The sequence below is a fragment of the Oncorhynchus tshawytscha genome, linkage group LG12 (genome assembly GCF_018296145.1).
Source record: "Oncorhynchus tshawytscha isolate Ot180627B linkage group LG12, Otsh_v2.0, whole genome shotgun sequence".
Lineage (NCBI taxonomy): Eukaryota > Metazoa > Chordata > Actinopteri > Salmoniformes > Salmonidae > Oncorhynchus > Oncorhynchus tshawytscha.
In genome coordinates, this window is record NC_056440.1 from 27,432,118 (window position 1) to 27,458,578 (window position 26,461).

A 26,461-nucleotide genomic window follows, 5' to 3' on the forward strand; every position below is an offset into this window, starting at 1 on the left:
GTCCATTTGAATTTATTTTTGTGTTTAAGTGTCATTTGCTGATGTTATTTTCTATCAAATAATGACAATTAAATGTACTGAAAATGAGTACTTAACATTTGTGGAATTTGTCTGTATTAAATAGCAATACTGCAATACCAAGACCTCACTCTTCCTTGAAAAATCAATTGCTGTCAAGCTGTTCTTGTAATAAAATATGTTCCTCTGATTTGTCTCTTATCAACTGTTTTTATTGTTGAAACTTTTAGTGAGATGATGATGAGAGGACCTCTAATCATGCCAATGGTGACTGAGGTTAGTCTATGCACTAGGTTTTGAAGCAACTTTTTAAATGAGACTAGAAAGTCCATAGGCCCTATAACCAAAAGTCATTAAAAACCATTTTCCCAGTGCTAACCACCATAAAATCCAGGGAAGATGAAGAGGATGAAGCGGAAGCATTCTTATATCTCACATTTCTGACCTTATTGACATGGCACATTATGTTTCTATTTAGCATACACATTTCTTTAGTTTTATACAGGTGCCTGCGTGTTTGTGTGTGACACAGAGAGAGAGAGACATTTTGGTATTCAGATAAATGTTTTCATCTTTTTAAATAAGACTGTGATCAAGCTCCATCTCAGTTTTGGCATAATATAGCTAGTTGACATTTTTGTCTGAACATTCAAGAAAAAGGCTTGATTGGTCTATTTACGATGTGAAAAAAAATGTGATCTGAAACCCACTTAATGATAATCTTCTCACCAAATTAGTCATTTTCATAACTATTATCCACCTAAAATGACCTTATTGCGGAAGTCGGAAGTAAAAAAACACCATGATCGATGATAGCTATTCAAGTGGGAGGGAACGAAGGCCAAGTAAAACACACACTTCGCAACGGTAAGCTGCTTTTGATTTTCTCTGCTGTTTTATTCTGTGTCGTGTCTAATTTTAACTTCAGTAGGCACGTTCATTCTGTGGGGTTGGATTTGAAAATAGGTCGATAGATTAAGAGCTTTACTATCCCGGCAAAGGCTCCCTAAGCCTCTACTTTAGAAGGTAATTTCTTTAGACAACAGCATAGCATCAGCTACAGTACCTAGCTGAGCAGCAGGTTCATTCATCAAGCAAATATGGAGTGGGCTAATCAATTATGCGTGAGTAATCAGTCGAAGTTAGAAAGAGCAGTTTTAAATCTGATTTGTGCCATTCGATTTGGCTTGATATAATTTTAGCTTTAAAAATGAACGAGAGCAAAGCCGATGAAGTGCTAACCATTCTGGCTAACTAACGTTAGCTAGCAGTTGTTGGCTATTACTGTTTGCTAGCGATGCTAGGAATGACGAGGAAGTGTGAACATGTGTAGCTAGTTAGTTATGATAACAATAGTTTGCCAGGGTTTTTAACACTACCGTAACCACATAGGTCATAGCTAAGTAGCTAGCTAAGTTACAGGGTATTCAAATAGTTTAGTGGGGCCCCGCGTTAAACTAGCATTGGATATTGATTAGTACTAGGTTAGCTACTGTACATTGTTGGGTTTAACTAGAGCTGGCAAGAAAGGGATTTCACTGTACTTGCACGTGACATTGAAACTTGAAACTGTTTTAACTAAGTTGCCAGCCAAGTAGTTAACACTTAGTAACCTAGCAGTTTGCTAACTAATAACAATCTGTCAATAGCTTTTGACTGCTGTCAGAGATACCACTCAGTTTGTCAATTTCAGCTCATTTACTAGACCTTGACAAATTTGCTAACTAGGTAGCTGTTGAAAATATTGATTCATTTACAGAAAATTGTCTTTGGGGAAGTAACGTTATTTACTTTATGCTAGATGCAGTCAGTCAGTGTTTTAGGCTACATTTGCGTTATGACAGCTGGCCGTTGCCTGCCAGTTATTGCCATAACACAGAAATTAATGTAGTCTTACTGTTAGTTGATAATTCTTCACAAAGAGCTACAGATCTGATTGCCATGATACAGTTAGTTTATACCTACACTTTTGATGTAGGCAACACCTTTTATTCATGCACCTCAAGTCAATAAAATGTTAACTAGCATAACTATTTAGGCTTAACCTAAATATATTTCTCTAGCTTCTGAATCAGATTGACTGACCACTGCTCTTGCCTGCGTTGTAGCCAAGCTAGTGACTAGGTAGTCAGCAATGACAACTTCCCATTAGCAAGGAGTCTAACATTGTGCATTTTTTTGTTCTGGTGAGAGCATGAGATTGGGAAGAGAGTAGTGGGGGGGGAAGAAGAAGAGTATCGAGTTTAGTCCCAGGGAATTTGATGAGGGTCCTGTCTATTGAACCACCACAGCACTGTAATTTACGAACTTGTCCAGCCAGTGTGGTGCGCAGCAACATTGTTATCAATGCCTGACCAGACAGCCTCTCAACAGGCATTGTGCTTTCTGCACTATCACTTTGGGAGCAGGGTGTGATAACATGGTAGTCATTTGTACCATTTTTCTAGTACTCTGGTTGTTTTGTATGTCTAAATTATTTTTCATATACTGTCAATACTTTTGATATCTATAAGACTACCTCATGCAGAAAAAAAAGTATGTACTAGAATTGGGTTAATGTTGATGGCTGAAATACTCAAGAGTCAATACACTGACTACTCGCAGCATAATTTATATTGCATTATATCAACATATGAGGCCCAATCTCATCCTGAAGTGCTAAAGTTGGGCGTGGAAGGGGGGGTGTTAATCCAGTGAAATAAGAGACAAATGTTTTTAATTTCGCAGGAGCTTTGTTACTTTCAAGGCCTGCTACTTTGCAGTGTTTTTTTTAGTGCGGAGGACAGTCAGTTTTTTTCTTAGTGGGAAGATCCATCACATGAAGGTGGTGGATCGAGTGTGGTATTCAACAGCAGGAAAGGGATAATGCTGTGTGCTACAGACTGAGATTCCGTGGACCCCAAACGACAGGTCCAGTCAGAGGCCGGCTGATTAAGTAGGCCTATGTGCTGACTAGGAGGGGTTTGTCGGCCAATGTATTTTAACACAATGGACAATGTGTAATCCCGTAAAAAAACATCAAAGCCAAGTGTCCAAGTGATGAAGACTTCCTCCTATTTTTCCTGCACTTGCACTTCTACAATTTCCTGTCTTCTTTGCAGATCCCTCTCCTTCTAGGAAAAATATACCTTGGTGCCTGTTTTTCATTAATTATTTCGCGCTCTCTCTCTTGCAGGAGAACCGGCAATTTGGATCCAAGATGACGGACTCTAAGTATTTCACCACTACCAAGAAAGGTCTGGCCCACTTTGACTTTCAAAAGTGAATTTTAAATATATAAATAAAAAAATTACAGTATCAAAATTCATTCAGAGCTGCTGTTTTTAGGCTACTCTTATCATATTAGTCATGACTTGATTTTAGGCCCTAATCTAAATGGTGTGTAGGCTTAATCAAAATATGGAAACAGGCTTCATGACCCCGCTGATGGAAAGAGCCACCATGTGTAACAATGGTTGACTTAGAGAATGTTATATCGAGAATGTTCTAGAAATGAATTGCTCCCAACCACATACTGTCACAAAAAATACATGTCAAGTTCAGAGTATTTACAGCCAAGAGAAAGCAACATCAACAAAAGGAGTAGAAAACCGGGCTCAGCAGCAGCCTGGCTATGTGTGTTTTGTGTGTTTGGCTGATGAAAGCAGGAATAGAACAGCTGAGGTTGTCCTCTAAATAAGATTAGGGCCTCAGGCTTTAGCACTCCTTAAGTTAGCCCTCCTGCTGTCCCTCTGGCTTTCCCCGGCTCTCTGTTTCGCTCTGCATCCCCTCTCACCTCTTCAAAAACAGCCCCCAAACAGCCAGCCAATCACTACCATTCAAACTGATATAGTGCTTATGAAGGAGACTTGTCTCTTCATGTCTGTTTGCCTTGTATGAGACATTGGAGTCAGAAGTGCTGCATAAGCAACCCTATGCTTTGATTTATTGTCCTTCAGGCAGATCATCACTACTCTGTGTGTAGGTGTGAGGGAGGCTCATTAATGGGTTTTCTACCCTTGGAACCAGGGGGAAGTTGTGCTCAAGGTTAAGCCCACAGACAGTGGTGTTTGAGAGTAAGCACTCCTATCCAAGCCCAGAGAGAAGCTGAACTGATCTGTAGTGTTACCTGAGGACAGGCTGCACTGCGGAGAGGTTGAAGTCCAGCCTCTGCTCTGTCTGTGTTTGTCTTTGCACCTATTGCACATGCAGTGGTGGAAAAAGTACCCAATTGTTATACTTGAGTAAAAGTATAGATACCTTAATAAAAGTTACTCAAGTAAAAGTCACCCAGTAAAATACTACTTGAGTAAATGTCTAAAAGTATTTGTGCAAATATACTTAAGTATGTAAAGTATAAATCATTTCAAATTCCTTATATTAAGCAAAGCAGATGGCACCATTTTCTTGTTTTTTTAAATTTACAGACAGCCAGGTGCACACTCCAACACTCAGACATAATTTACAAAAGATGCATTTGTGTTTAGTGAGTCTGCTAGGCCAGAGGCAGTAGAGATCACCATGTGTTCTCTTGATAAGTACATGAATTGGACCATTTTCCTGTCCTGATAAGCATTCAACATTTAATGAGTACTTTTGGGTGTCAGGAAAAATCGAGTAAAAAGTACATCATTTTCTTTAGTAATGTAGTAAAGTTAAAGTTGTCAAGTACAGATACCCCCCCAAAAAATGACTTAAGTAAAAATATTTTAAAGTACTACTTAAGTACTTTACACCACTGCCTACATGTACAGTAGGCCCTTCAAATAGAACAAGTCTGCAGATGTATCTTGGAGATGTGCATGGTTTAACTAACTTTAAAAAATATATAAATATATTTTTTTATTAACCCATCCACCACCACCCCCCTCTTCAGAGGACCCATCTTTTTTTGGTTTTTCAGCTTTTCTGCTACGTATACATACATTTGACATACATGGTACTTTTATATGCAATAATACATTACTGGACATGAGCTCTTTAATCCCACCCCTCAACCACTCTGTCCATCCCACCTATCAATATAGACCAGCCTCTATGGAGTGTTGTTTAACCAAGCTTCGTCCAGTGTTTAAGCAATTCTAGGTCAACCGTATCTCTATAACTATACATGTGTTCCTGTCATGAAATTAATTGTAATCAAAGTAACAGTAGTGTGTGCAGTGCACCCTTCACTGACTGGTTATAATACACGCCCCGGTCTTGATCTAAAGAATTAAGCATGACTACTCCACATACACACACTTTTGCTATCTGTTTTAATGGTATGTTCTGTTTCCATCTGTGCAGGAGAGATCTTTGAGCTGAAAGCTGAGCTGAACAGCGATAAGAAGGAGAAGAAGAAGGAGGCTGTGAAGAAGGTCATTGCCTCCATGACCGTTGGGAAGGATGTCAGGTGAGTCGTGTTAGACCCGCGCTCTGGTGTCACCTCTGAACATGTGACAATGCGGTGGATAGTCATGGCCCATACTGACTCTGCTCCCTCCATAGGGAACCTATATTTCACGAGTGGCTGCTGTCATACCTTCATGATTTTATATGTAATTATCTGGCACCCCTCCCCCAGTGCCCTGTTTCCAGATGTGGTGAACTGCATGCAGACTGACAACCTGGAGCTGAAGAAGCTGGTCTACCTGTACCTGATGAACTATGCCAAGAGCCAGCCTGACATGGCCATCATGGCTGTCAACACCTTCGTCAAGGTAAAGCACAACACCAGGGCAGGTCAGACAGACGGCACTGACCTATACAAAATATTGTCTCACTGACAAGTGAGAGAACTGGGGTAGCTACATCTCAATACTCTTCAGTATGTAAAACTAACATAGAGAGACTCTCCTCCACTTTCAGGACTGTGAGGACGCTAACCCCCTGATCCGGGCCCTGGCTGTGCGTACTATGGGCTGCATCCGCGTGGACAAGATCACTGAGTACCTGTGTGAGCCTCTGAGGAAGTGTTTGAAGGACGAGGACCCCTACGTGAGGAAGACTGCAGCTGTGTGTGTGGCCAAGCTCCACGACATAAACGCCCAGCTGGTGGAGGACCAGGGCTTCCTGGATACCCTCAAGGACCTCATCTCTGACTCCAACCCCATGGTGAGGCTCCCACGGCAGGCTGACCAGACTGCTAGACTACCTCCCCCTGGGCGAGACTACTGGCTCTTGGGCTGTAGTACTACTTTTCATGAATGGGAGGTTTATCCCAGTATAGGAAAAAGGCCACTTGCGGTATCAGATTTGTATTGCTGTTTGGAAATGAATTCCTTCCGTCATCTCATTGCCGCCTACTAGGTTATGTGTTCTTGCAGTCTAACTTACCCTCTCCTTCTGTCAGGTGGTAGCGAATGCCGTGGCAGCCCTGTCTGAGATTGCAGAGTCCCACCCCAACAGCAACCTGCTGGACCTGAACCCCCAGTCCATCAACAAACTGCTGACGGCCCTCAACGAGTGCACAGAGTGGGGTCAGATCTTCATCCTGGACTGCCTGGCCAACTACACCCCCCGTGACGACCGCGAGTCCCAGAGGTCAGAAAGCACAGGATGCCACCTCATTCATCACATTCATTAATTGTCTATGACGCACTGATTCTCCCTGTCAGTTTCCACATCATCTGCTGTATATGAAGTGTAATGTATATCAATTTCCCCATAATCTGTACTCGTCCCTTGTATCACTTCTGCCCTTTTCTCCCTCCCTTCCGCTGTAGTATCTGTGAGCGGGTGACCCCCCGTCTGTCCCATGCCAACTCTGCGGTGGTGCTGTCGGCAGTCAAGGTGCTGATGAAGTTCATGGAGATGCTTCCTAAGGACCTGGACTACTATAGCACCCTGCTGAAGAAGCTGGCCCCGCCCCTGGTCACCCTGCTGTCTGCAGAGCCCGAGCTGCAGTACGTGGCCCTGAGGAACATCAACCTGATCGTACAGAAACGGTAGGAAGGCCTGGAGATAAATAGGGGGCCTACCAACAGAAATTAGTCACAGATAATTACAGCTGTTCAGTGTGTGCAGTCCAAATGGCACTCTATTCCCTATATAGTGTGCTACCTGGGCCCTGGTCAAAAGTAGTGCACTCTATAGGGATTAGGGTGCCATTTGGGACTCTACCCGTGCTTCCTCAGCACATTCAAAGTATTTAATGTGTTGGCTGTATTCTACTAATTTATTGAAATTGCTAGTTACTTTTCTTTTGACATCGACTGTACCGGTTTCTCTGTGCAGCCCAGAGATCCTGAAGCATGAGATGAAGGTGTTCTTTGTGAAGTACAACGACCCCATCTATGTCAAGCTGGAGAAACTGGACATCATGATCCGCCTGGCGTCTCAAGCCAACATCGCCCAGGTGACCCACACACACCACAATCTCATTACAGTTAGAACATTTACTTCCAATGGAAGCCATGATGTTTGATTGTAAGTAACATTTGGTAGGTAACATGGACAAGCAGTAATGTGTGATTCCTAGACAACATAAAAGCCAGTATCAATGACCTCATGCTGGGGGTTTCATAGGTGCTGGCAGAGCTGAAGGAGTATGCCACTGAGGTGGATGTGGACTTTGTGCGGAAGGCAGTCCGAGCCATCGGCCGCTGTGCCATCAAAGTGGAGGTGAGAGCGAGGAGATGATGGAACGCTGTCATGATCTACTGTACACTGGTCATACACTGTAGTATAATGTTTCAAGTCAAGTACAACAAACTGTCAAGCTAACTGTAGTGTTTTTACTGCTAGCCTTATGACTGTGTGTCATGTGTTTACTGCAGTATGTGTAGTATAAATGTCTATGAAAGGTTGGAGCTTTTTCATGCATCTAATAACAAAAGCCTGAATAATGCCAATTGTTACTGTAGTGTCTCCCTTGACTGCTCTGTGTTTGGCTGACAGTCTCTTCTGTCTCTGTCTGTCAGCAATCAGCGGAGCGCTGTGTGAGCACCCTGCTGGACCTAATCCAGACCAAGGTCAACTATGTGGTGCAGGAGGCCATCGTGGTCATCAAGGACATTTTCCGCAAGTACCCCAACAAGTAGGTCACCTGTTGATGGCCCCATGTCAGGTCTAGGCCTTTTTATAACACAGTGGCATAGGGCTCTGGTCAAAAGTAGCGCACTACAGTGCATTTGGAAAGTATTCAGACTTTTTCCACATTTTGTTACGTTACAACATTATTCTAAAATACCCCATAATGACAAAGCAAAAACGGGTAGTAGAATGTTTTGCAAATGTATTTAAAAAAATAAACTGTCAAATTTACAGAAGTATTCAGACCCTTTACTCAGTACTTTGTTGAAGCACCTTTGGCAGTGATTACAGCCTTGAGTCTTCTTGGGTATGACACTACAAGCTTGGCACACCTGTATTTGGGGAGTTTCTCCCCTTCTCTGCAGATTCTCTCAAGTTCTGTCAGGTCGGATGGGGAGCGTCGCTGCACAACTATTTTCAGGTCTCTCCAGAGATGTTAGATCGGGTTCAAGTCCGGGCCCTGACTGGGCCACTCAAGGACATGCCGAGACATGGCTTGGCTGTCGCTTAGGGTCGTTGTCCTGTTGGAAGGTGAACCTGCGCCCCAGTCTCATCAAGGATCTCTCTGTACTTTGCTCTATTCATCTTTTCCTCGGTCCTGACTAGTCCCTGCCGCTGAAAAACATCCCCACAGCATGATGCTGCCACCACCATGCTTCACTGTAGGTATGGTGCCAGGTTTCTTCCAGACATGACGCTTGGCATTCAGGCCATATAGTTCAATCTTGGTTTCATCAGAACTCTAGGTAGAGTCTTGGTGGTTCCAGACGTCTTTAATTTAAGAATGATGGAGGCCACTGTGGGACCTTCAATGCTGCAGAAGTTTCTTGGTACCCTTCCCCAGATCTGTGTATCAACACAATCCTGTCTCCGAGCTCTACAGACAATTAATTCGACCTCGTGGCTTTGTTTTTGCTCTGACATGTACAGTACTGTCAACTGTGGGACCTTATAGACAGGTACATGCCTTTCCAAATGATTTCCAATCAATTGAATTTACCACATGTGGACTTGAAAGTGGAGGACATATTAACTTCATCACTATTTGTATGTGTGAGAAGTATTGACATGTTGAATGCACCAAGCTGTTTGTTTGAACTACTGGCACACAGCTCAAACACCCATACACTCCCCACAAGACATGCCACCAGAGGTCTCTTCACAGTCCCCAAGTCCAGAACAGACTACATACTGTAGAGCCATGACTACATGTAACTCTATTCCACATCAAGTAACATCAAGTTAAAAAGATGATAATACACCTTATGGAACAGCGGCGACTGAAAAGCAACACAAACATGCAGTGACAAGGTATGTAAACCCTTTGGAATTACCTGGATTTCTGCATAAATTGGGCATCAAATTTGATCTGATCATCTAAGTCACAACAGACAGTGTGCTTAAACTAATAACACACAAATTATTGTATTTTTCTTGTCTATATTGAATACATCATTTAAACATTCACAGTGTAGGTTGGAAAAAGTATGTGAACCCCTAGGCTAATGATTTCTCCAAAAGCTAATTGGAGTCAGGAGTCGGCTAACCTGGAGTCCAATCACTGAGATGAGATTGGAGATGGTTAGAGCTGCCCTGCCCTATTTAAAATAAAATAAAAATACAAAATAGAAAAAAAACGTTTTTGTTGGCTATTCACAAAACGTTGCCCGACGTGAACCATGCCTTGAACAAAATACATCTCGGAAGACCCAAGATTAAGAATGGTTGACTTGCATAGAGCTGTAAATGGTTACACAATTATCTCTAAAAGCCTTGATGTTCATCGGTCCACGGTAAGACAAATAGTTTATAAATGGAAAGTTCAGCACTGTTGCTACTTTCCCTAGAAGTGGCCGTCCTGCAAAGATGACTGCAAGAGCACAGCGCAGAATGCTCAATGAGGTTAAGAAGAATCCTAAGGTGTCAGCTAAAGACTTACAGAAATCTCTGGAACATGCTAACATCTCAGTTGACGAGTCTACAATACGTAAAACACTAAACAAGAATGGTGTTCATGGGAGGACACCACGGAAGAAGCCACTGCTGTCCAAAAAAAACATTGCTGCGTGTCTGAAGTTTGCAAAAGTGCACCTGGATGTTCCACAGCGCTATTGGACAAATATTCTGTGGACAGATGAAACTGAAGTTGAGTTGTTTGAAAGGAACACACAGCACTATGTGTGGAGATAAAAAGGCACAGTACACCAACATCAACCTCATCCCAACTGTAAAGTATGGTGGAGGGAGCATCATGGTTTGCGGATGCCTCAGGGCCTGGACAGCTTGCTATCATAAACTTAGGAATGCATTTTTCCATTGATCAATACATTTTTCAGGAGAATGGTAGGCTATCTATCCGCCAATTGAAGATCAACCGAAGTTGGGTGACGCAACAGGACAATGACCCAAAACACAGAAGTAAATCAACAACAGAAGAAAATACGCCTTCTGGAGTGGCCCAGTCAGAGTCCTGACCTCATCCCGATTGAGATGCTGTGGCATGGCCTCGAGCAGTTCACACCAGACATCCCAAGAATATTGCTGAACTGAAACCGGTTTGAAGAGGAATGGTCCAAAAATCCTCCTGACCGTGGTGAAGGTCTGATCCGCAACTACAGAAAACGTTTGGTTGAGGTTATTGTTGCCAAAGGAGGGTCAACCAGTTATTAAATCCAAGGGTTCACATACTTTTCCCACCCTGCACTGTGAATGTTTACACAGTGTTCAATAAAGACATGAAAATGTATAATTGTTTGTGTTAGTTTTAAGCAGACTGTTTGTCTATTGTTGTGATATAGATGAAGATCAGATCAAATTTGGTGACCAATTTATGCAGAAATCCAGGTAATTCAAAGGGTTCACATACTTTTTCTTGCCACTGTAGGGACAGACACATGCATACAAACACACACACACACATACAGTGGGGCAAAAAAGTATTTAGTCAGCCACCAATTGTGCAAGTTCTCCCACTTAAAAAGATGAGAGAGGCCTGTAATTTTCATCATAGGTACACTCAATCTATGACAGACAAAATTAGGGGGAAAAATCCAGAAAATCACATTGTAGAATTTTTCATGAATTTATTTACAAATTATGGTGGAAAATACGTATTTGGTGACCTACAAACAAGCAAGATTTCTGGCTCTCACAGACCTGTAACTTCTTTAAGAGGCTCCTCTGTCCTCCACTCGTTACCTGTATTAATGGCACCTGTCCACAACCTCAAACAGTCACACTCCAAACTCCACTATGGCCAAGACCAAAGAGCTGTCAAAGGACACCAGAAGCAAAATTGTAGACCTGCACCAGGCTGGGAAGACTGAATCTGCAATATGTAAGCAGCTTGGTTTGAAGAAATCAACTGTGGGAGCAATTATTAGGAAATGGAAGACATACAAGACCACTGATAATCTCCCTCGATCTGGGGCTCCACGCAAGAGCTCACTCCGTGGGGTCAAAATGATCACAAGAACGGTGAGCAAAAATCCCAGAACCACACAGGGGGACCTAGTGAATGACCTGCAGAGAGCTGGGATCAAAGTAACAAAGCCTACCATCAGTAATACACTACGCCGCCCGGGACTCAAATCCTGCAGTGCCAGACGTGTCCCCCTGCTTAAGCCAGTACATGTCCAGGCCCGTCTGAAGTTTGCTAGAGTGCATTTGGATGATCCAGAAGAAGATTGGGAGAATGTCATATGGTCAGATGAAACCAAAATATAACTTTTTGGTAAAAACTCAATTTGTCGTGTTTGGAGGACAAAGAATACTGAGTTGCATCCAAAGAACACCATACCTACTGTGAAGCATGGGGGTGGAAACATGCTTTGGGGCTGTTTTTCTGCAAAGGGACCAGGATGACTGATCAGTGTAAAGGAAAGAATGAATGGGGCCATGTATCGTGAGATTTTGAGTGAAAACCTCCTTCCATCAGCAAGGGCATTGAAGATGAAACGTGGCTGGGTCTTTCAGCATGACAATGATCCCAAACACACCGCCCGGGCAACTAAGGAGTGGCTTCGTAAGAAGCATTTCAAGGTCCTGGAGTGGCCTAGCCAGTCTCCAGATCTCAACCCCAAAGAACATCTTTGGAGGGAGTTGAAAGTCCATGTTGCCCAGAAACAGCTCCAAAACATCACTGCTCTAGAGGAGATCTGCATGGAGGAATGGGCCAAAATACCAGCAACAGTGTGTGAAAACCTTGTGAAGACTTACAGAAAACGTTTGACCTCTGTCATTGCCAACAAAGGGTATATAACAAAGTATTGAGAAACTTTTGTTATTGACCAAATACTTATTTTCCACCATAATTTGCAAATAAATTGATTAAAAATCCTACGATGTGATTTTCTGGATTTCTCATTTTGTCTGTCATAGTTGAAGTGTAAATTACAGGCCTCATCTTTTTAAGTGGGAGAACTTGCACAATTGGTTTCTGACTAAGTACTTTTTTGCCCCACTGTACACATTTTGTGTTGTAGGGGCCTGAGGGCACAAACTTAATGTGTTGTGAATGTATTCTAATGTTTTTAAAATTGCATAGCTACCTTAATTTTTCTGGACCCAGGAAGAGTATCTGCTGTCTTGGCAGCAGCTAATGGGGATCCTTAATAAATACAAATAAATTTGTAGAAACATCTCAAGGATGATCAATGGAAACGGGATGCACCTGAGCTCAATTTCAAGTCTCATATCAAAGGGTCTGAATAGTTATGTAAATACGTTTTTTTAATTTTTTTTTTTTATATATTTGCTAACATTTGTTTTTGTTATTATGGTGTATTGTGTGTAGACTGAGGATTTTTATTTAATCCATTTTAAAATGAGTCTGTAACGTAACAAAATGTGGGATGAACATGTGGCGCAATCCTAGTAATCCAGTTTAGTGTTTTGTTTTCCTATAAATGGATTTTCAAATGGTTTAGAAGTGAATGACTTTGATGGAAGAGGCACTGCATATATCACAATTTTAATGAATCGGGGAATGAGTCTACTCAGGAAGCCAGTATAGTTCTAAATAGGCTTGTTATTTTTCTGTGGGTGAGGTGTTTACCGGTAAACCATTCCATCCATCAAAATGGATTGTCTGTCAAATTTTCACAGCCGTATCCGTAGTGATCAATGCAAACAGGGATATAGTGCAGTAGTAAACCAACCATGGATGATTGTGATGGAGATTGATATTCAATTTGTCATAGTGGCTGTATTGCACATCAGCAGAGCTTGCTATGCTTGTTAAAATGGCCTATGCTCTCCCGTTGTCACTTAGTATGCTCTGTGTTAATGCAAGCAAATGCATTCGAACTTGCACAAATTCGCACCCACACCCTGGAGCCCTGTCTGTTCCAGCTCACTGCCCCCAGATCACATTTTATTGTCTGGAAGAGGCAGGGAGAAAGCTCATTACCATGACACAGAGGGTTTTCTGCTTGTCTTTCATCGTGAAAGGTATGAAGATAAGCTTTTGAGGCGAGTGAACGCTCCTCTAACCTCTCCCCCACACATGCAGGGTGTCGGTCCTTGAGAATGGCGTAGCACTGAAACCCTTCCCCAGATAACTCTCAAGCAGTCCCAGTCAGAAAAGAGGACAGGCTGAGGCAGCCACAGCTTGACTCCGGCTCTATTTATGCCCAGGAGACTGGATCCATATGCTGCACAGACCGACAGTAACGTATACCCTCAGGCAGCCCAGTCCACGTTGCCCTGTGCTTAAGTTACTGTGCTGCTGTTTCGCAACAGCGAAACAGTGCCTTTTTCTTTCTTTTTTTACTGGCCCAATGCTCTTAAGCGCTAGGCTACCTGCCGCCTCCTTGCCCTCGCATTACTGCTTCAGCACATCCTGTTTTAAATGCTATGTTGGCATTTAACCAATTTCCCATTTGGGACTAATGAAGTACTTCAACTATTTGTAGTCCCCTTTTGAAAATGTTTTTCTGTCTGTTAGTTCCTGACCGTGGTATCTGTTCCCAGGTATGAGAGTGTGATCGCCACGCTGTGTGAGAACCTGGACTCTCTGGATGAGCCGGAGGCACGGGCGGCCATGATCTGGATCGTAGGAGAGTACGCGGAGAGGATTGACAACGCTGATGAGCTGCTGGAGAGCTTCCTGGAGGGCTTCCACGACGAGAGCACCCAGGTCTGACTCTCACACATGGCTTTTGTCCCAAATGGCACCCTATTCCCTGTATGGGTCCTAGTCAAACATAGTGCTCTACATGGGGAATAGGGTGAAATTTGGGACACAGACACGATTCCATTTACCTCTCACTGTCTAAACAGGGATTCAATGGAACCATTCTGTGTACACTGGAAGAGATTGGGGGGGGGGGCTGCATTTAGCAGCCTATACGCAGAGAGAGTAGTCCTATACTTGACTGGCCACTCTGTTCTTTCATATGATAACTGTTTTGGCTCTCGAGAGACAGCAGCAGGTCTGTGCAAATGCTGACTGGCTGTTTATGGAACGCTGAAAGGCACTGCTTGTGAAAGAGCTTTGATTTGATTTACTTTAGGAATTCAACCTGTTTGTGATGAAGATAAAAAATAAAACTGAACAATTCTGGAGAGACACTTAAATGCCTAGTTTTTGTTTCCTTAAAACGTCAGAGTCCAGATGATGATGTAAAAAACCACTTTAATTGGAGCACTTCAGTAACAATTGAAGTATGGAGCGGTTGGTATTCATTTACACATTTTCCTCAGTGGCTCTGTGTATACAGAGTAGTCTTCAGTCCAGAGTAGTCTTTGTTAGGTGTGCAAATGTTTTGTCCATAAGGCTTTTCTGTACTGTAAGGATGTAGCTGTGAGCTGAGTTGATGTGAATAGTACGACTGAGTTTAACCTGGTCTCGTCTACTCTTGGTTCCCAGGTGCAGCTGCAGCTGCTGACAGCCATAGTGAAGCTGTTCCTCAAGAAACCCACTGAGACCCAGGAGCTGGTGCAGCAGGTGCTCAGCCTGGCCACACAGGTGAGTGCCCCGGGACACATACATACACAGTGAACAACTTGGATCTAATTAACAAGTCTCACAACAGCACTCCTTATGCCAGGGCCTTCAGGCCATGTCAGATGTCACTCCAACTGCCCAATAGAAGAACAGAAACCAGCATGTTATGATTGTCTTGTCTTAGAATTGCTCAAATTAAGTTGGAGAGGTGGGACGTTTATTGTCCAATCTTGCAACAACTAGGGTACCCAATTCCCAGAAAGCGTGGAACACCTCCAAGTGTTATCCTAAATAGACCAATAAGCCAAGCAACACAACAGGAAGAAGGGAAGGTCAAAATTAAGAAAGATTAAGAATTTGATTCTATTCTGCTCAAAGTCATTGGGAACAACACAGTTTAAAAGTGGACTGTGATCTAAATACTTGTAGCCTTTCATTGGTCTAGTTACTGTGGGATGTGCTTGACTAAACATGACAACGAGGGCACATGAGTTATTACATATGGGTGTTATTAGTTTGGGTGTTTATTAGTTTTTCTGTTTTGCAGAGTGTTTTATGAGTAGTTAATCTCCCTCCACAGGCTCCTCAGACTGTCTAACTTTGGAGTTTAGTTTCAACACTGCCAGGAAGCTACCAGGACCAGAAATATTTAATATTTTCCCCACGTTCTAGTTTTATGCCTTTGTTCCTCATGTCTTACTTCTAAGACTTTCTTATGCTGTTCCCTAGGATTGTCTTATTGTTATTGACTGACAGACTGGGTAAATTATTCTAGCTCTACCCCTAAGGGAACCGAACCTAAACTGACCCTTAGATTATTTGCTTAGTATCTGACTTGACATGAGTGAGAAGAACAGACTGAGTAGCAGAGAGAAGAGTCTGAAGCTGCAGTTAGTATTTATTATGCCACACATCAGTCATCCTGTCCATCTGTTGTCTGCAGGACTCTGACAACCCGGACCTGCGAGACCGTGGCTACATCTACTGGCGCCTGCTCTCCACTGACCCCGTGGCTGCCAAGGAGGTGGTACTGGCTGAGAAGCCCCTGATCTCAGAGGAGACTGACCTGATTGAGCCCACCCTGCTGGAGGAGCTCATCTGCCACATCGGCACGCTGGCTTCCGTCTACCATAAACCCCCCAGCGCCTTCGTGGAGGGCAGCCGCGGTGTGATGCACAAGAGGCTCCCCGCCCGCACTGGGTCGTGAGTCTCATACACAAGGATCACTTAGGGCCCACTTGATGTGACCCAGAGCAGTCAGAACGATCTCATATGAGGCTGTGTTCCAAGCAGACATCAAGTGCAGCCCACTGCACAGAGCAGATTAAGTTTACTGCCATTTAATTGTTATTTTCATTAGATTTAAGATGTGCCTGTGGTGTTCCCTAAAATTACTTTAGGATCCATTTTAAGCAGGTTTGGTTTATTGAATAGAGTTCCAGATAATTTAGCTTGGCTTGGACTAGGCCTATATGTATTTTGGCACAAAACACTGCATTTATGAATTTAAACAAGTTAAAAAAACTTCTTAAATGCCCCTTTTTATTGTGTGAATCTTAGTTCTATCTAACTCCCTCTGTCATTGTCTCTCCACCCCCCAGAGGAGAGAGTACGGAGAGCCCAGACGTGGGCACTGCTGCTGGGGGCTCTGCTCCTGAGGCTGCGCCCTCTATCATCCCCTCCCAGGGAGACCTCTTGGGGGACCTTCTCAACCTGGACATGGCACCCCCCACCACCAGTGGCCCCCCACCCCCCACCACCGGCATGCAGATGGGGGGCATGGACCTCCTGGGTGGAGGTCTGGACAGCCTGGTAGGTATTTCACATAGTGTAGACCCCTATGCTGCTACTCCTGGTCAACCAGTGAACCCTTTCTGGGTCAAATGGTCTCTGCAAACAGTCATTGTAGCCAGAGGTTATGGTTATTATACCCCTCCCTCTCTCTTTTTTTCCCCCCAAATTCTTCTCTTTTCTTTTTTTGACTGAGTGTTTTCCTCTGTTTATTTGATGCCACACCTGCAGATGGGGGATGAGTCTGAACCGGTAACTACATGGAGGGAGAGGGCGTAGCTCTATAGTCACACATCGCATTGTATCATCATTAGTTAGATGTAGTAGCTCACTTTTATTTCTGTGTCTACAAGTATATACTATACGTATCATACTGTGTGCTGTATTCACCTCTTCAATATTCTTTCTCTGTGCTTCATGCATCCTGATTGTTACATGTCAATGAATACATCTGACAACCCTACATTATCCTGCCATCAGCCCCACGTTCCCCCGCGGACGGACACTCCTCGCTCTCCGTCACCTCAGCCCCCGTCGCCAGTGTACACCCACACTGACTACACCTACACTGACTACAGTCACACTGACAGCCCTCCTGACCACAGCCCTACTGAGCACAGCCCCCCTGCAGAGGTTGGTTGAGGGGCATCAGTAGAGGCTGCGAAACAGTCTAGATTAGAGTCCCCCTCTGGTACCCTGTGCTTCCCTGTGACCTGTGACCTCTCACCATCTTTAGCAGCAGTGTCACGGTCGATTTCCTCTCGTCTCAAAATGTTTCTTTCAGGGCTCTTAAATTCTTGTAGGTCCTGTTCTTTTTGTTTGTTGTTCCAAAAGCCCTTACTTACTCTAGCTAGCTATATTTTTATAATTTGATGATTTTTACATGCTACTCTAGACTTTTGCTCTGCTCTCTTCATGAAATGTTTGGGAGTAATATGTATTTCAATACTGAATTCTCTGTGAAACCACTTAACGGACCACTGTGCTGGCAAACAGTTGGCGTTTAGTTTCAGAGGGATGTCAGAATGAACCTGAATACATGATGCTCATTCTGCGCTCTTCAATCTCCCTCCTTTCATCCACAGTTATAGAACACTGTTATATTGTCTCTGCTCTCAACCCCTCATCACACCCCCCCCCTCCTCCTTCAGTCTTCCTCTAGCATCTCCCTCTCAACCTGCTGGGAATAAGGTGTAACATTCTAGTAATGTAAAACCTGAACCTCTCTCTCTCTCTCCCCTCAGCTTGGAGGAGATATTGGTGGGAGTCCTGCGGTAAGTCTACTTGCCTGGTTGTTTAAACGTATACATTTTGAAGGTTGATATTTCAATGCAGTTTTTGGATGCTCATGTCTTACATGTTAAACATGATCTCTCATCCACAGATGGGGGCAGGTTTTGGGGCGGCTCCTGCTGTGATGCCAGCCTCGCTCAACGCCCCAGTGGGGGGTGGCCTAGGAGACCTGTTTGACCTGGGTGGGGTTGGCATGCCGATGGGAGCATATATTCCTCCCAAAATAGTAAGTCTCTCTCTGTACAGTATTAGTATGATAGTATATTATTGCAGTGTCAGATTAGTATGCAGAATAGAATAAGTGTTTTGTATTTATATGATGGCCTTGTCCTCTGCAACAAGCAGTTAGATGGATATAGCTGCTATATGATACTGCTGCAGTGCTGTAGAGGCGTTCTGATGGCGTCCTGTCTCTTCAGGTGTGGCTCCCGGCCATGAAGGCTAAAGGTCTGGAGATTTCTGGGACCTTCGCTCGGCGTGCTGGAGTCATCCAGATGGAGCTGATCCTCACCAACAAGGCCATGAGCGTCATGACTGACTTTGCCATCCAGTTCAACAGGAACAGGTGAGAGGACCACACTGTGACTGATGTGAGCTCACATTCTGAATGACTGTCATTGAACCCATCAATCTCTGATCTGAATGTGATTTCCTCTTGGGTGGTTTCTGGTTCTGACTCGGTCTCATCTTTCTCTAGTTTTGGACTGGCCCCTGCCGGCCCTCTCCAGGTCCTCACCCCCCTCGGCCCAAACCAGACAATTGAAGTCAGCCTCCCCCTCAGCACTGTCGGGCCAGTCATGAAGATGGATCCTCTCAACAACCTGCAGGTAACCTTCCCACAACATTATTGTACAGGATGATTCAGAAAACTAGGCTGTGTGAAGAGTTAATTGTTTTAAATGTCAGCTTGACATATTGTTACCACATGTGATGTCAGCTTTGGCCTTGACATACAGTTCCTTCAGAAAGTATTCACACTCCTGGACTTTTTCCACATTTTGTTGTTACAGCCTGAATTTAAATGGAGTACATTGAGATTTTGTCACTGGCCTACACGCAATACCCCATAATGTCAAAGTGGAGTTATGTTTTTAGTAATGTTTACAAATTAATGAATTAAAGTCAATACAAATTACATCCTTTTGTTATGGCAAGCCACATAAGTTGCATGGACTCTGTGTGCAAAGTAGTGTTTAACATGATTTTTGAATGACTACCTCATCTCTGTACCCCACACATACATTTATCTGTAAGGTCCCTCAGTTGAGCAGTGAAATTCAACCACAAAGACCAGCGATGTTTTCGAATGTCTCACAAAGAAGGCCATCTATTGGTACAAAAAAAAGACATTCTAAATTATTTTGAGCATTGTGAAGTTATTAATAATACTTTAAATGGTGTATTAATACACTCAGTCCCTACAAGATACAGGTGTCCTTCCTAATTTAGTTGCTGTAGAGGAAGGAAACCGCTCAGGGATTTCACTGAGGCCAATGGTGACTTTTTAAAACAGTTATAGAGTTCAATGCCTGTGATAGGAGAACTAAGGGAGGATCAACAAAATTGTAGTTACTCCACAATACTAACCTAAATGACAGAGTGAAAAGAAGAGAGCCTGTACAGAATAAAAAATATTCTCAAAACATGCATCCGGTTTGCAATAATGCACTAAAGTAAAACAGCAAAAATGTGGCAAAGAAATTAACTTGTAGTACCACTCTTAATATCTTTAATGCATGGTGGTGGCTGCATCATGTTATATGACTGCTTTTCATCGGCAAGGACTAGGGAGTATTTTTAGGATAAAACTAAATGTAATCGCGTTAAGCACAGGCAAAATCCTAGAAAACCTGGTTGTCTGCTTTCCAACAGACATGGGGAGATCAATTCACCTTTCAGCAGGACAATAACCAAAAACACAAGGCCAAATATACACTGGAGTTGCTTACCAAGACGACATTGAATGTTCTGGAGTGGCCTAGTTACTGTTTGGACTTAAATTGTCTTGAAAATCAATGGCACGACTTGAAAATGGTTGTCTAGCAATGATCAACAACCAACTTGACAGAGCTTGAAGAATTTGAAAAGGTGTGCAAATATTGCACAATCCAGGTCTGTAACGCTCTTAGAGACTTACCCAGAAAGACTTACAGCTGCCAAAGCTCATTCTACTTATGTAAATTACATTTCTGTATTTAATTTTCAATAAATTAGCAAACATTTCTAAAAACATGTTTTTACTTGTCATTATGGGGTGTTCTGTAGATGGGTGAGAAATCTATTGAATCCATTTTGAATTCATGCTGTAACAAAAAAAAGTTGAATAAGTCAAGGTGTATGAATACTTTGAAGGAACTGTATGCCTTGTTAAATTATACAGTACAGCCCCCAGTTGATGTTATTCGCTTCACATTGTCTTAGCTAGGGCTGGGCAGTATACTGTATTGTATTGATGCAGGGACCGGTTTGGGTTTTTACTTTACCTTCTATATCTGTATTTGAATGTTTAGGTTTGTTAAATGTGATGTGCCATGTGTAATGTCAATTTGTATAGTTTGTTACTTGAGTCATCTCTCAGCTCTTTCTCCCGGTGCCACTTTCCACACAGACCTAGCCACGCCCCCTGTCACTCAAGGCGCGCATTTGATGTTACTCAACCACGAGACACTTGTGTTCAGTCTGCATGGTCAATGCAACAATACTGTTTTCACTTTGCTTCTTAATATAAAACCACTAGTGTTCAATAATGACACTATTAGTTTGTGTTTCTTACATCAGCAAACAGCTAATTTATTTTCTTGGCAAGTTGCCCTAAATCTTGTGACGCTAATTGTTAGCCGCTAATAAATGTACAGAGTAAGACAAACGTAGCTCGCTAATACAGCCTGATAATACCAGTGATGGTGTAGACCTGAATCGGCATGTTGTTTCTGCAACAGTAGCTTTTAAATCAAAGAGGAATATGCTAAGCAAGAATATGTTAGCTACATGAAGTAGCTAAGAGAGAACATGCAATGTAGCCAAAGCTTTTATAGGGTCCCCTAGGAAACATGTATCAACACTTTAGTTCCTACCCTGTCACAATAAATCCTCCCTGGCATTTTAATTCGTTGTCATCTCAAACAACACTGTATTCAAAGTGCCCACTATTCTATTCTAACTATATATTAGAATAGTCATTCCATTTCCACGATTCCAACAGTTTTGCTCAATTCGCAAGTCAAATCGCAATTGCAACATTTGGTTAAATATAAGTCCTAGATTATTACATTCCTAAATAAAATACTGTACTTTTTACTCCATACATTTTCCCTAACACCCAAAAGTACTCATTACATTTTGAATGCTTAGCAGGACAGGAAAATGGTCCAATTCACGCACTTGTCAAGAGAACATCCCTGGTCATCTACTGCCTCTGATCTGGAGGACTCACTAAACACATGTTTTGTTTGTAAATTATGTCTGACTGTTGGAGTGTGCCCCTGGCGATCTGTAAAAAAATAAAATGGTGACATTTACTTAAGTATATTTAAAACCAAATACTTTAGACTTTAACTCTAGTAGTATTTTACTGGGTGACTTTCACTTTTGAGTAATTTTCTATTAATGTATCTTTTACTCAAGTATGACAATTGGGTACTTTTTCCACCACTGCAATTGAGTGCAGGAAATGCAGAAATCATAAAAGTGCTGAAATTTATTTTGGTTAAATTGAACAGTATAAAACAATCAGAATGGAGAAACATTCTAAGTGATTTCAAAGAGTCTGTGTTGCCACCCTAGGATCACTCACTACTCATAAAGCACCCTAGGTTCACTCACTACTCATAAAGCACCCTAGGATCACTCACTACTCATAAAGCAAATGTACAACTTGTTAGTCAACAACTAAAAATACCGTCAAACAGTCTTCCTGTCCATTTCTTTTTTTTAAATACTGTGATATAATATTTTGGACATATCGCCCAGCCCTAGTCTTAGCTGTGTCATAGCTTCACCTCAAACCATGCTCAAATAATGTCAGGTTATTTAAATTCCTGTGCTACAGAAACTAAGGATGAAATATGACCTAAGAAAGTCTCTGGAACTAGTTTTTAGTTTAGAACCATAACTGAGACTGGGCCTCTTTTGGATCAGAGCAGTCCGACGACTTAGAGGGACGAGAGGCTGGAACGAGGGTGGAAGAATGCAACGTTGTGCACCTGGTGAGAGGAGATGAGAGTCCAGGAGAAATGAGCGAGAGGTGGGGGATAGTCATTAGAGGTCACCCCACTCTGTGGTATTAGTCTACACCACGGCTCTGCTCTGTTTCCCTTGGCGCCAACACTGCTCCTCCCAGCCGGCTGTATTCCTACAGGAGGAGGATGAGCTGTGGCCTCTGTACTGTACCTGCTGACAGTTATTTAGCCAACAGTCACGTTCTCGTATCAGCTGATGGAAATGCTTTACTCATCACTGCTAAACTATTTGATCCATACAGGCCCAGGACTTGTATGATGGTACTGTAGGCTATAAAAACAAATAGTTTAGTGATAATAAAACGGTTTCCATTATTATCCAGTCAGTTGTGGGAAGGTCCGAGAGAGACGTAGGGCGACCGAGGGATACAGAATAGCTGTATTTTTTATAGCATGCTTTCTTTATTCTCAAGTTGTCAGAGGAAGAACAGAATGGATCAACGTTGAGGGAGGAATAAAAGATGTTGCCTTAGCAAATGGGCCTCACAAATACAGAGAAAGGGATCGAGAGATCACTTTGTGTAGTAGAATACAGAGTGCAGTGGATGCTATCGTGTGTGTGTTGTCGTCTCCACAGGACAGTAACCTCTTGTTCAATAACCCCACACATGCCCTGCAGTGTCTGTCCTTTCAGACCACTTGAAAACAATGAGTCATGGATTGCCCTCTTCATCTCTCCGTCCTTTCCCTCCTCTCTCTCCCCCTCGCCTCTGTATGATCACTCTCACAGGTGGCTGTGAAGAACAACATTGACGTCTTCTACTTCAGCTGCCAATACCCCATCAGCATGCTGTTTGTGGAAGATGGAAAGATGGGTGAGTGTCTGAATAAACTACTCAGTGAATCAGTGCGTCACTGTTGATTTTAGAGTTTTGATTTATTAGGATCCCCATTGGCCGACGCCAATGGCGACAGCTAGTCTTACTGGGGACCGACAAATCAAAAAATACATTACAAATCAAAAAATACATTACAGACAAGACTTTACAATTGACATGCATTTAAAAACATGAACATATTGTGTCACCTGTCAATAGCCTCAAACCAGGATAAGGTTCTCCTAGAAGCTGTGTTTGTGTGCACACAAGTATCTTGTCATGCATTTGCTCTCAGATCACACAATTATGACGTTGGGTCCAATTTGCCCTGTTCTTTTCCTGCTCTGGTTCATTGGTTCTGGAGGAATGTGGGGGTGTCTGTCCCCCTGTGGAGACTGCAGATGGGGGAGCAGTAGGAACGCTGCTGGGAGCTAATGTTCCGGATCCTAAAAGCGCAGCAGGGACCGCACTGTTCAGCCCCGCAACAAATTGTTTACCTTTCATTTGTTTTTTATTTCCATTTGCTTTCTCGTCCTCGGTCTCCCTTGTATTTTTCTTTCTTTCACCCTTTCTCTATTTTTCCCACCACCTGAACTCTTTGTATCTCTCCCCAGAGCGTCAGGTGTTCCTGGCCACATGGAAAGACATTCCTAATGACAACGAGTCTCAGTTCCAGATCAAAGACTGTCATCTCAACTCAGGTGAGACAGACAAACACGGAGGGATAAAAGGAGAGGGGAGAGGAGGAGAATGTGTACCTCTACATGCTATATGTGTTAAGACAGCTTGACATGTAACCTGGGATGTGGGCTGTGGAAACAGAACCATGTCCGGTCAGAGCTCCAGTCTATCTATTTAATGGATACACAGTGCATTTTGAAAATATTAAGGCCCCTTGAATTTTTCTACGTTTTGTTACAGCGCTGGTCTAAAATGTATTCAATAGCTTTTTTCCCCTCATCGATCTACACTCAATACCTCATAATGACAAGGTGAAAACATGTTTTTAGAAATGTTGGCAAATTTGTTCAAAATGAAAAACAGAAATAACTTATCTACATAAGTATTCAGACCCTTTGCTATGAGACTCAAAATTGAGCTCCGGTGCATCCTGTTTCTATTGATCATCCTTGATGTTTCTACAACTTGATTGGAGTCCACCTGTGGTAAATTCAATTGATTGTACTTGATTTGGGAAGGCACACCTGTCTATTTAAGATCTCACAGTTGACAGTGCATGTCAGTGTAAAAACCAAGCCATGAGGTCAAAGGAATTGTCCTTGGAGCTCCGAGACAGGATTGTGTCGTGGCACAGATCTGGAGAAGAGTACCAAAAAATGTCTGCAGTATTGAAGGTCCCCAAGAACACAGTGGCATCCATCATTCTTAAATGGAAGCAGTTTGAAACCATCAAGACTCTTTCTACAGCTGGCCTTCCGGTCAACCGGAGCAAGGGTCTTGGTCAGGGAGGTGACAAAGAACCTGATGGTCACTCTGACAGAGCTCCGGAGTTCCTCTGTGGAGATGGGAGAACCTTCCAGAAGGACAACCATCTCTGCAGTATTCATCCTGCCAAAAGGCACCTAAAGACACTTGGGTCATGAGAAACAAGATTCTTTGGTCTGAAGAAACCAAGATTGAACTCTTTGGCCTGAATGCCAAGCGTCACGTCTGAAAGAAACCTGGCACCATCCCTACGGTGAAGCATGGTGGTGGCAGCAGCATCATGCTTTGGGGATATTTTTCAGCAGCAGGGACATGGGAGACTTTTCAGGATCGAGGGAAAGATGAAGGGAGCGAAGTACAGAGAGATCCTTGATGAAAATCTGCTCCAGAGTGCTCAGGACCTCAGACTGGGGCGGAGGTTCACCTTCCAACAGGACAACGACCCTAAGCACACAGCCAAGCCATGTCTCTGAATGTCCTTGAGTGGCCCAGCCAGAGCCCGCACTTGAACCTGATCGAACATCTCTGGAGAGACCTGAAAATAGCTGTGCAGCAACGCTCCCCATCCAACCTGACAGAACTTGAGAAGATCCGCAAAGAAGAATGGGACAAACTCTCAAACTCCAAATACAGGTGTGTCAAGCTTGTAGCGTCATACCCAAGAAGACCTTAGGTTAATCGCTGCCAAAGGTGCTTCAACAAAGTATTGAGTAAAGAGTCTGAATACTTATGTAAATGTGATATTTCAGTTTTTTTATTTGTAATAAATTTTCTACAATTTCTACACCTGTTTTTTGCTTTGTCATTATGTGGTATTGTGTGTGTGTGTGTGTGTGTGTGTGTGTGTAGATTGAGGGGGAAAAAACATTTCAATCCATTTTAGAATAAGGCTGTAACGTAACAAAAAGTAGAACAAATCTAGAGGTCTGAATACTTCCTCAATGCACTTTTTTTTGTTAGGTAACCTGCTGACCTTATTTACATGTGATAATTAGATTTTACACAAGCATGAAAACAGCTGGGTCTGAGCTAAATGACTAATGCCAGCTTACAGTATATTTTCCTGAATAGATTTAATTTCCTGTAGAGTGAAAATGGATGGTTTAGACCTTCCTGTAGTATGACAGAGAGACAAGGGCAAGTTAATTAAGGACTATATCTTTGCTATGCAAGGTAGTTTAAACAGAGTGACTGTAATTGAAAATTAAGAGTTTAGCTTTTGAATGAAAAAGCAAGAGCTTAGTTAGACTATGGCAGAGTTTTATCAGTGCTCTGCAGAGGAATAAAGCCACAGACATGAAAAGAGACTTGTGTTTCAGAAAGCTCCATTTCTCTGAATTCTTTCTATGCCTGTTATACACTATATATACAAAAGTATGTGGACACCCCTTGAAATGAGTGGATTTGGCCGTTTCAGCCACACCCGTTGCTGACAGGTGTATAAAATCGAGCACACAGCCATGCAATCTCCATAGACAAACATTGGCAGTAGAATGGCCTTACTGAAGAGCTCAGGGATGCCACCTTTCCATCAAGTCAGTTTTTCGTGGTTCGGGCTAGGCCCCTTAGTTCCAGCGAGGGGAGATCTTAACGCTACAGCATACAATGACATACTAGACTATTCTGTGCTTCCAACTTTGTGGCACCTGTTTGGGGAAGGCCCTTTCCTATTTCAGCATGATAATGCCCCTGTGGAAAAGAAACGCGAGGTCAATAGAGAAATGGTTTGTCAAGATCGGTGTGGAAGAACTTGACTGGCCTGCACAGAGCCCTGACCTCAACCCCATCCAGCACCTTTTGGGATGAATTGGAACGCCGACTGCGAGCCAGACCTAATTGCTCAACATCAGTGCCCGACCTCACTAATGCTCTTGTGGCTGAATTTTCCAACATCTAGTGGAAAGCTCCCAGAA

The 26,461-nt window shown here is 42.9% G+C and overlaps 1 protein-coding gene across 5 annotated transcripts in view; it reads left to right on the forward strand.

Moving 5' to 3' along the window:
• The first annotated feature begins 783 nt into the window (after nucleotides 1–783).
• LOC112248515 (AP-1 complex subunit beta-1) overlaps nucleotides 784–26,461 on the forward strand; it is a 41,161-nt gene continuing 15,483 nt past the window's right edge. The window contains exons 1-22 of one of the 5 annotated variants that reach the window (XM_024417611.2): nucleotides 784–885; nucleotides 3,194–3,254; nucleotides 5,287–5,392; nucleotides 5,564–5,699; nucleotides 5,848–6,093; nucleotides 6,332–6,522; nucleotides 6,705–6,926; nucleotides 7,216–7,336; nucleotides 7,507–7,602; nucleotides 7,902–8,017; nucleotides 13,987–14,152; nucleotides 14,885–14,983; nucleotides 15,906–16,165; nucleotides 16,564–16,774; nucleotides 16,985–17,005; nucleotides 17,234–17,386; nucleotides 17,998–18,027; nucleotides 18,138–18,272; nucleotides 18,466–18,611; nucleotides 18,744–18,873; nucleotides 23,015–23,099; nucleotides 23,717–23,803. In XM_024417611.2, the coding sequence (XP_024273379.1) occupies nucleotides 3,218–3,254; nucleotides 5,287–5,392; nucleotides 5,564–5,699; nucleotides 5,848–6,093; nucleotides 6,332–6,522; nucleotides 6,705–6,926; nucleotides 7,216–7,336; nucleotides 7,507–7,602; nucleotides 7,902–8,017; nucleotides 13,987–14,152; nucleotides 14,885–14,983; nucleotides 15,906–16,165; nucleotides 16,564–16,774; nucleotides 16,985–17,005; nucleotides 17,234–17,386; nucleotides 17,998–18,027; nucleotides 18,138–18,272; nucleotides 18,466–18,611; nucleotides 18,744–18,873; nucleotides 23,015–23,099; nucleotides 23,717–23,803 (2,794 nt within the window). In that variant the 5' untranslated portion in view covers nucleotides 784–885; nucleotides 3,194–3,217. Of the gene's footprint in view, nucleotides 886–945; nucleotides 1,045–1,068; nucleotides 1,143–3,193; nucleotides 3,255–5,286; nucleotides 5,393–5,563; nucleotides 5,700–5,847; nucleotides 6,094–6,331; nucleotides 6,523–6,704; nucleotides 6,927–7,215; nucleotides 7,337–7,506; nucleotides 7,603–7,901; nucleotides 8,018–13,986; nucleotides 14,153–14,884; nucleotides 14,984–15,905; nucleotides 16,166–16,563; nucleotides 16,775–16,984; nucleotides 17,006–17,233; nucleotides 17,387–17,997; nucleotides 18,028–18,137; nucleotides 18,273–18,465; nucleotides 18,612–18,743; nucleotides 18,874–23,014; nucleotides 23,100–23,716; nucleotides 23,804–26,461 lie in introns of those variants that run through there. The other 4 variants (XM_024417612.2, XM_024417610.2, XM_024417613.2 and 1 more) reach the window with 4 other exon arrangements.